Genomic DNA, 10,150 nt, shown 5'->3' on the forward strand with positions numbered 1-10,150 from the left:
CCAGCGAACTTCCGGTTCCTGTCGGTGACGTAGCTGTCTCTTCCTTTGTACTCCTTGTAGGTTCACAGGCTGCAGCGCGGGAACAAGAAACTGCAAATGTGAGGGTAAAAGTTTTTGGATTATCAAGACAAACAGACAGCTATGGACCCATCAGAGGTCGAGTTCCTTGCTGAGAAAGAGATGGTGACGATAATACCGAATTTCAGTTTGGACAGGATCTATTTGATCGGGGTAAGCAAGAATCGCTCAGTTTGCTTGTCACGTTATTTTACACGGTGTAACAGTTTGTGTTTGGCCCGATACTGAAAATGCACATTACGTTAGCAACATTAGCTCAACTGTTAACGTTAGCACATGTCAAACTGAACAGTTTAATGATGAATTGTTATACAGCGCGATGTTTGTTTTGTTATGTTTGTTTGTGTGTGTATTAGTCAGTAGCTTTAATGTAACATCAGTGTATTTAGACAGATCACATTAATCTACACAACGCTAGATTTATGCCTTCAAACGAGCAAGACACATTCAGGTACTGTTCATTAAGTAACATTTGCCTGATGCTGAGCAAACAGGTATAAAACCCAGATACAAAAGAATAGAAACAGAGTAATAAAGTAGTTAAATACACACCAGTAAAAACAGGGCTACCTCAAATCAATTTAAACACGTTGAATTATGAAAACAACTTAAGAGCTTTTTTTTGTCTTTTACAAGTTTCAGTGACTTACTCAAGAGTTTTAACTCTTTCGTCTTATGGTTCAGACTGGGTGTAGTCTTAAAGTATTTACCTTTATGTATGAAAAAAAAATTCCCCAGTTGCAAAACAATATTGAGAACAAAGACCACATTTTTGTTTTCAACACAAATACCAGATTGAATTGTCTTTTCTGTCAAGGGTGACAACACCATTGTCCTGAACCGTAGCATATCACTCCAGAAGGACCACACTGAATCACAACAGAAAAACACACGGTCCAAATTTTCAGTTTCCCTTTCACAAAATGCGTTATTATTTGCATCAGCATTAAATCTCAATCCTAAAAATGTGTTTGTTGGATAAATCTCATTTTAAAGTTTTGAAGTTCACCCTTTTCACATCAGGAGGAAATGAAATGAAATGTAACTTTTCCTTATTTTCTTTAATAACAACATCAAACTCCTTGAAAACAGAATTTCGTTTTACAGAATTAGGAAGAAATGATTTTAATAGAAGGTTTTTAATAACTCTGTTGGTACATTTATTGTCGAAAAATTCAGTTCCTTTGATCCAGAGCTGCCTGATCCCAGGAGAGACCGGAGAGTATAGTGGCTCTTTGTGTGACCTGCTGAGCGATAAAATGTGCGTCCTTCTGGTCTTAGGGTGACCTGGGTCCCTTCAACCCTGGACTGCCTGTTGATGTTCCTGTGTGGCTGGCCCTTAACCTGAAACAGAGACAGAAATGTAGGATTGTTCCTCCTGCGTGGATGGATGTTGGTAAGATACACAGTGCACACACATCTTCGACATATTTATTAAGCGGCCAGGAGAATTAAACACTTAACAGTAAGGGATTGTTGTTAAATAAATGGATGAATCGAATAACTTCTCTTTTGTGTTACAACACTTTGGGCATATTGATAACCAGGGCTCCATGTTTCAGTTATGGCGGCATCATTCCATCTTTATGCATCATTTTAACACATCTGACCGAAATTCAGCATTGCATGTCTGGTATTCTTGAAAACGTGGGGATCTTTACTAGAATGTGCATTTAACACGTGTTTGCTTAATTGATTCTTACCACAAAGCATGTGTTGTTGTTTTTTGTTTTTAATCCCAACTCTGTAGTCAGTTAGTTACCTAAACCTAAAACCTTATTCTCTGTACATATTTCCATGCAAAAGTTAAAAAAAAAAGATATAAAAAAATAGTATCACATGGTCCTATTTTTTAGTGTTTGCAATACTTACTTACTTACTGAAGTGATTATGATTACTGCATTCAGTCAGAATCAAAAGCAGGTAATACAATGAGACGATTTGCTTTTAGTTTGCATTGGTGAAACTGTCATAACATTTCTTTATTATTTACACTGTAAAGCCAGCGTTGAATTAAATTTGAATTTGTTGAATGAGGTGGTGGGACCTTACGAGTGTAAGTAAAGGGCTGGCATTATTCTATTGTTTTCTTAATGGCATAGAAAGACAAAAAAAACAATGCAACACATTAGTCTGTCTCTTAATACTTTAAGAGTTTCTTTTCTGTCTTTGGCACTCAGCCCCAAACATTGTCAGTTCCTACGAAGGTTGGTTGAATAAAATCTTCAGAAGCTTTCTTTAAATTTTTGCTGACAAAGCTTTAAGGTTTTGGGGCTGCAAACACGGCAAACACAGTGACATCTGGTGGTTTGCAAACACATTGCAGCCCTTCAAGACGAGCTCAAGTGCCAAAACACCTCTCTGTTTCTAATGGTTTTAGTCTCATATTTGTGCAGTAAAAATTCAACAAGCGTGCACATTATTGTTAAATCTGTTTTACTTTTGATCAGAAAGAAAAATGTTTTTTATGGTAAAGACTGCAGAAGTACCTTTTAATTGCATATATACATAGCATCACAGATAACTAAGTATTAAGCTAGTCTGGTCATTTATGACTTATGCAGTGATGTAGTTATCAGAAAAGTAAACGGACTATCATGTCTGCATGAAAAAAACCTTTACGGCTGCGATCATCATTGTTTTCATGGACATCGTGAATAAACAAGGCTGCCGTGAAAATGAAGTTATTAGAGATTAGAGCTGAAAATGAGGGAAATACTACTGCTGAAAATACTGGAACTGAAATGTCTTTGACTGCCACGTTTGAGAAATATTGACATTTATGCTGACATCTGCCGTCTAGTGTGTAATTCAAAAGCTGTTTTGAAAATACTGCTTTGGTACTGTGCAGAGAAACTGGAGGAGATACGAGAGCTTGAGAGGAAAGAGGAGACCTTTACTCCTGTTCCCAGTCCTTACTACATGGAGCTGACCAAACTGCTACTGAACTAGTGAGTCATTAAAAGAATCAGTAATCCCAGCGCAGAAATAAGACCTTCCATCTAACCGTGCTCATGTTTGTTTATAGTAATTAAATGCTGCCTGGTTGTCTGTGTATGTGGTGATCTACCTCACAGTACATGATGGTTTGTGTGTTTCTGCAGTGCGTCTGACAACATCCCAAAAGCAGATGAGATCCGCACGCTAGTCAAAGACATCTGGGACACGCGTATTGCCAAACTCCGCCTCTCCGCCGACAGCTTCATCAGTCAGCTGGAGGCTCACGCCAAGGTAAAACCGCTCACGAAGAATCTCACACTGAACGCTCTTACATGCGTACTCCTCTTCATCCCTTATGGGACACAAGGCTTCAGCGAGCTCTGAACACTGAACAGTCAGGTTCCACAAACTGTTGACAGGATATTGTAAAGGTGAATAAATTAGTCAAATCATTGATTAGTCGATCCACAGAAATTAAAAGGCCTTTTTTAAAACAAAATCACCAAAGAATTCAGTAGTTTTAGCTTCTTAAATGTGGATATTTTCTGGTTTAATGCCACTGGGATAGTAAATATGTTTTGGTTTTGGAGTGTAGGTTCAAAAACAAGTAATATTAAGATATATACATATTTCTAAAGATATACAGTCTCATTTCAAGTGGCCATTGGATGTTGTGTTGAAATTCAAGGAAAATATCAGCACCCTGGTGCTATGTTTGTGCTCCAAAGAGCATCGTCATGTGGTTAAAAAACATTCATAAGGCAAAGTTGAACCTTGGAGCGCCATGATTGTTTATTAATCACGGGGTTATCGTCCACGGACTCAGTGTCATGCAAAATAATTGGGATTATCCTTTTATCCCCTCTCTTTTTGGCCTTGGTGCTTCCTGTTTGCCTGTCATATTAAGATCCAGCACGTATTAGATCAAGTGTTCACAGCAGTAAACACAGATAGAGAGAGTAGCTGCATTTACGTGCGCACTTTTTCTCAAGTCAATCGAAGATTTCGGGTCAACTGTTTACATGGGATATCCTCTAATACATTCTGGCGTTTGCATGAGCACACGCTTGCAAATGTAGTAGCTGTGTGACATGCACAAAAATGATCACTATAGTAACTTGACAGGGCTTCCAACTCGTGAAACACACGCAGTTTACACTTTTCACACATTCATACGCCACAAGTGCAATTTCTTGCAGTGACAAATAAATAACGGATACACTCTGACAGCAGCACAGTGCTCTTTCCCTCTCCTCTTGCGCACCCAGGCAATTTTGAGTGAGTTACTATGGTTACGGGGCTGCTCGAGCATCTTGTCTTTTAAACCTCTTCTAATCAGTATAGTAGGCTTCATGTAAACTGAGCATGCCTCCTCTCGCTGCTTTTTTTCCCTCTCTATAGCTTGACAACCTGACTCTGATGGAGATCAACACCATACGAGCGTTCCTCCTGGACTCTCTCAACTGTATGTACAAACTACGTTCTAATCTGCAGCCCAGTTCAAGTAAGGGACAGTTCATGGACTATTGATCCACAGGATCAAGGCTTGATGCAAAGGTCTCCCCCAAAATCCAAAGCCTCGGACGAGTCATTTGATCAGCCTTGGACTGAGGCTTGTGCTTACTCACCAGGCATTTCATTACTCAAAGGAAGGGTTTCTCAGAAATTGAATTCACAAGGTTAGTGTTGATGTCTGTCTGAAGCTAACTGAGTTTTACTAAACTTTTTTAATTTTCTTTTTCTATTCTCTTGAGTGAGACATAAGTTGTTCTGTACATATGAATTGCATCAAGTCTTTATATGTATCTGCTCTTTGAAAATGTGCATATTTAATTTAATTTGCGATGTTCGCTGTAGTTTAGAAAATAAATGTATTTGTGTACTTCTTCGTATGCAAGTATACTCATTTACAAAACAAGATGTTTTTCACAGAGAGCTTTTTGACAGGCATTATTCACTTTTTTAGACATTTTATAGAGAAAACTATCTTAAACATAGTAGTTGCTGTGGTTTGTCATAACAAAGGAACGACTGTGTAAGTCAATTTAAGGACTAAACACTGAGCTCGGCGGTTGTAGAATGTGCTGTTAATATCTAAATATGGAGTAGATCCTCCTCGACGAAGTTTGCCATGTTGGGTTGTTGGTAATCAAATACCGGTTTCGACATAGAGCCATCCATTTTCTGCGTCGGCCACTATAGTTCTCTTATATGCTTGGCATAATGTAAAAGTTTCAGTTCTGCAACATCACCACTAAATGTAACTAAATTCTACACACGGACCCTTAAGTCCAAGTGGGACACCTGCCCTGCATTTGACCCATCCTAAATATTTGGGCAGAAATAGACATTGTCCCAGGTGCAGGTAGTTTTCTGATGACCTTTCCTACGCTGCCCACCGGCTCGAGGGTCAGAAAGCAGCCTCAGAAGCAGAAGGCAGATATTTGCAGCCTGACAATTTTGGAGAGATTGTGTCTTACAGTTTTTGCTGCATGAACACTTTTAGTGGAGAAAAGTAATAATAAAAAGAGGAAGAAATTAAATTAAATTAATTAAATTTTTTTTTCAATTTACTGCACTATGACTTTTTTCAGAGTAAAGCATGGTTTTAAAACTCGTACTACAGTACCTTAAAAATGTAAACAATTTCACTATATTGTATGGTGAAAAAACAAAAAAATATATCATAGTATAGCATGTCGAATAAGGTCATAGTATAGTCTACTGAAAAATATGGGAAAATGTTATACTATAGTATCTTAACAAAACTGAAAAATGTCAGTTTAGGGTATTGAAAAATGGGGAAAAATGCTGAAATAACTCACAGTGAAGAACTTTGAAAAACTATAAATAACTCATACCATGTCGAAAAATATTTGATATAAATGAATATAATTTGTTCGGGAGCAAGACGACGCCTCTACAGCACCTCTAATTACCTGCCTGCCTACTTATACATGGTCAACCCATCCTGCTCTGTTTGTGCCGCATCTCTCGACTCTCCCTCCCTTTCCCTTGTCTGTCCACCCTCCTGCCTTGTCCCTTTCTCACCCTCCCCTCTCCTCGTCCCTACCCTCCCTTCTCCCCCCCATCTCTTCCTATCCTTCACACCTTCAGAATTCATTTTACCTTCGAACTACACATTGTTGTGGCATGTTCCTTGCTAGTGAAAAGCTTGTCATTATAGTTTGAGGTAAAAAATCATTACATAGTGTCATAGAATTGTATGTAGTCATAAATAATGAAAACAAAAGCCATGGCATAGTATGTTGACAAAAATGATGAAAACACGTCATAGAATAGTATGTCATCAAAAATCCTGAAAGAAAACGTCATAGTAGACAATGTCATTAAAATCCTGAAAAAAACATCATGGTATAGTATGTCGTCAGAAACCATGAATAAACGTGATAGTATAGTATGTCGTCAAAAATCATGAAAAAACAACATTCACGAGTAAGGACCACACCACAACAACATATTGTTCAATGATTTTTTGTAATCTGAAGGTTTGTTTGCATGGGCTGATGAATGGATGTGAATGGGGAAGGTGGGGGAGGGTGGCACAGGGGCGTCTGTTGTCAGGCTGGTCTGGGAGGATGTCTTGATGGGCCAGGTAGAGGGAGACTCAGAGTGGGGGTACCGTCTTGGTGTGTGTCCACCCGATCTGATTTCTGAGCCCCAGACCTGCCTAGACTGAGACATGGGAGAGGCGTGCACAGGTATGAACAATGAGATCGAGGGGAGAAGGAAACGAGGTAGGGAGACGAGAATGGACAAGGCAGGAGCACAGACAGACAAGGGAAAGGCAGTGTGTGCCAAGAGATGCGAGACAAACAGAGCAGAATGGGTTGACCAGGTATAAGTAGGCAGGCAGGTAATTAGTCGTGAAAAATCATGAAAAAAGTAAAAGTATAGTATGTAGTGAAACATCATGAAAAAACGTCATAGTATAGTATGTAGTCATAATCATGAAAAAATGTCATAGTCTTGTATGTCTTTAAAAATGATAAAAAAACGTCATAGTATGTTGTCAAAATTTAGGAAAAAACATCATAGTATAGTATGTCATCAAAAATCATGAAAAACACCACAGTAAACCATGTCGTCAAAAATCATGAGAAAAAAGTCATAGTATAGTCCAGTGGTTCTCAAACTTTTTTCATTAATGTACCCCCTTTGAAATATTTTTGCAGCCAAGTACCCCTTGACCAACGCAAAACATTTTTGGTCAAAAAAAATAGAGGTACAACACAGTGGTGTGCCATCAGTGTCTAATATGTCTAACAACATTGTAACTGAAACTGGTATACTATGATGTATCTGTACAAGCTATAATTTTTTATAGTTGGCGGTTTTCAGCCTTTTTTTTGACTTGTCAAAATTTGAAATTTTTCAACATACTATACCATGTTGTTTTCAGCCATTTTTTCAACGTGCTCTATTATGACTGTAAGAGACACAATATGAAAATAAGTTAATGTAAAATTCACAATAGTTCATATTCAGGCTTTGTATAGAACATAGTTATATATAAAAATGTATAAGGATGAAAATGCATGTATGTTAAATTTTGATGCATCGTTCCCGTGCCGTCATGTGCAGTGCAGTTAAGCAGAGAGCTGCATTAGGCAGGGGAGCACATAGTTTTGTGTGACTGAGTGTAATTTGATCTTTTTTCAGTAAAAGTTTTAAACTGAATTACATCTCTTGTCATTTGCATCAGATTGAAGTTACTGTGCCTACAGCTCACTAGTGGCTTTTTTGACATTCAGAAGGAATGTCACTGCATTAGTAGATAAACTGCTCAGAGGATGGTTGCAAGAACAGATCATGGCTAATACTGGATGCTAGCTAATGGAATGGTTTCTCAGCGGGAAAATATGATTGCTTGCCTGTGTAAAGCCATAAAAGACTGCGTGTTTCAGAAGTTGTGATGACTTCAACAAGGATGATCAGTATGCTAGGGGACATGTCAGAATTTGCACTTTTTCGACATACTATAATATAATCACCGATTTTTTTGGGGACATGCTTAATTATAAGGTTTTTGGCCTTTTTTTCCATGTTGTGTACTATGATGCATCTCTATAAGGTATAATATGTTGTTTTCAGGCATTTTTGGGATATGTCAAAATTTGACAGTTTTCAATATACCATAGCATGGCGTTTATTGTGACAGCTAAAAAACCATAATATGGCATGATGAAAAAATTACCGAAAAAGCAATACTATAGTATGGCAAAAATTTCAAAAAATGACATGTCCCAAAAACCTCTGAAAACAGCATGAAATAGTGTGCGGAGATACGCCATGGCATAGGATGTTGCAAAAATGGCCAAAAACACCATAATATGACATGTCTAAAAAATGACCCCAAAAGCAATACTATAGTATGGCAAAAAAATAGCTGAAAACTACATTTAATAGCCTGCTGAGACGCACCATGGCATAGAACGACACAAAACGGCTAAAATAACCATAATATGGCATGTCAAAAATGACCCCAAAAAATGTCAAAAAATTAGATGTCCCAAAAACAGCTGAAAACACCTCAAAACATTATAAAAAATCATGCCAAGACACGCCATAGCATAGAATGATGCAAAAAACAGCCAAAAAAATATCATAATATAGAATGTCAAAAAAAATTTACAGAAAAAGCAAGGCTATATAGTAAGGCAAAAAATTCAAATAATAATAATAAGAATTCATAATAATTGTATAAAATAGCCTGATGAGACACACCATAGAATAGAATGTTGTAAAAACAGCCAAAAACACCATAATGTTGAAAACCATGTTGAAAAAATGGCCATAAAAGCAAGGCTATAGTATGGCAAAAAATGGCAAAATAGAATAATAGAATAAAATTTAAAAAGGGCCCAAAAACAGCTGAAAACAGCATTAAATGGCGTGCAGAGACATGCCATAGAATAGAATGTTGTAAAAACGGCCAAAAACACCATAATATAGCATGTTGAAAAAATGACCGAAAAAGCAAGACTAGCCCTCCCTGAGGTACCACCTTATCGTGGTGGAGGGGTTTGCATGTCCTAATGATCCTAGGAGCTCAGTTGTCAGGGTTAGGGTTAGGGTCATCCATGGCAAAAAGTCCTCGGGGAGGGACCAGACAATGAGTTACATAAGTGGTTCAGAGTTTCCCTCGCCCGAACGCAGGTCATGTGACCATGGCAGTCCAATCCCCGGCTGCAGAAGCTAGCTCTAGGGATGTGGAATGTCACCTCTCTGGTGGGGAAGGAGCCTGAGCTGGTGCGCGAGGTTGAGAAGTTCCGACTAGATATGGTTGGCCTCACCTCACACATAGCATGGACTCTGGAACCAGTCTTCCCAAGAGGGGTTGGACTCTCTTCCACTCTGGAGTTGCCACTGGTGAGAGGCGCTGGGCAGGGGTGGCAATACTTATTAACGCCCCCGCTCAGTGCCTACATGTTGGAGTTTACCCCGGTGGACAAGAGGGTAGCCTCCCTCTGCCTTCAGGTGGACGGGCAGATCCTGAGTGTTGTTTGTGCCTATGTTCCATATGGCAGCTCAGTATCCACCCTTTTTGGAGTCCTTAGAGGGGCTGCTGGAGACTGCTTTTTCTGGGGATTCCCTTGTTCTGCTGGGAGACTTCAACGCTCACGTTGGCAGGGACAGTGAGACTTGGAGGGGCGTAATCGGTAGGACTTCGGGAGTTCGGTGAGGCCATGGAGAACGACTTCCAGATGGCTTTGAAGAGGCTCTGGACCACCATCTGGCATCTCAGGAGGGGGAAGCAGTGCTCTATCAACACTGTGTATGGTGGGGCCAGTGCGCTGCTTACCTCGACTTAGGACGTTGTGGATCAGTGGAGGGAATACTTTGGAGACCTTCTCAATTCCACGGACATGCCTTCCAGTGAGGAACCAGGGCCTGGTGACTCGGGAGTGGGCTGTTCAATTCATGGGGCTGCGGTTGCCGAGGTGATCAAAAAGCTCCTCGGTGGCATGGCCCCGGGAGTGAATGAGATCCATCCAGAGTTCCTTAAGGCCCTGGATGTTGTGGGGCTGACATGGTTGACACGACTCTGCAACATTGCATGGAAATCAGAGACAGTGCCTCTGGACTGGCAGACCGGGGTGATGGTCCC

The 10,150-nt window shown here is 39.6% G+C and overlaps 1 protein-coding gene across 1 annotated transcript; it reads left to right on the top strand.

Moving 5' to 3' along the window:
* Positions 1 to 17: 17 nt before the first annotated feature.
* On the top strand, positions 18 to 4,900 carry gins2 (GINS complex subunit 2). Its single transcript, XM_042489316.2, has 5 exons — positions 18 to 231; positions 1,360 to 1,474; positions 2,930 to 3,029; positions 3,183 to 3,309; positions 4,420 to 4,900. The coding sequence occupies exons 1-5, from the start codon at positions 142 to 144 to the stop codon at positions 4,546 to 4,548; spliced, it is 561 nt and encodes a 186-aa protein (XP_042345250.1). The 5' UTR covers positions 18 to 141; the 3' UTR covers positions 4,549 to 4,900.
* Positions 4,901 to 10,150: the final 5,250 nt, after the last annotated feature.

Source organism: Plectropomus leopardus, chromosome 1 (genome assembly GCF_026936395.1).
Source record: "Plectropomus leopardus strain MGB_pleo_1.0 chromosome 1, ASM2693639v1, whole genome shotgun sequence".
Lineage (NCBI taxonomy): Eukaryota > Metazoa > Chordata > Actinopteri > Perciformes > Serranidae > Plectropomus > Plectropomus leopardus.

Coding starts and splice junctions, on each gene's coding strand:
- gins2 (XM_042489316.2), top strand. CDS start 142: ATGGACCCATCAGAGGTCGAGTTCCTTGCTGAGAAAGAGATGGTGACG. Junction 1,475..2,929: donor TCCTGCGTGGATGGATGTTG/GTAAGATACACA, acceptor GGTACTGTGCAG/AGAAACTGGAGGAGATACGA. Junction 3,030..3,182: donor ACCAAACTGCTACTGAACTA/GTGAGTCATTAA, acceptor GTGTTTCTGCAG/TGCGTCTGACAACATCCCAA.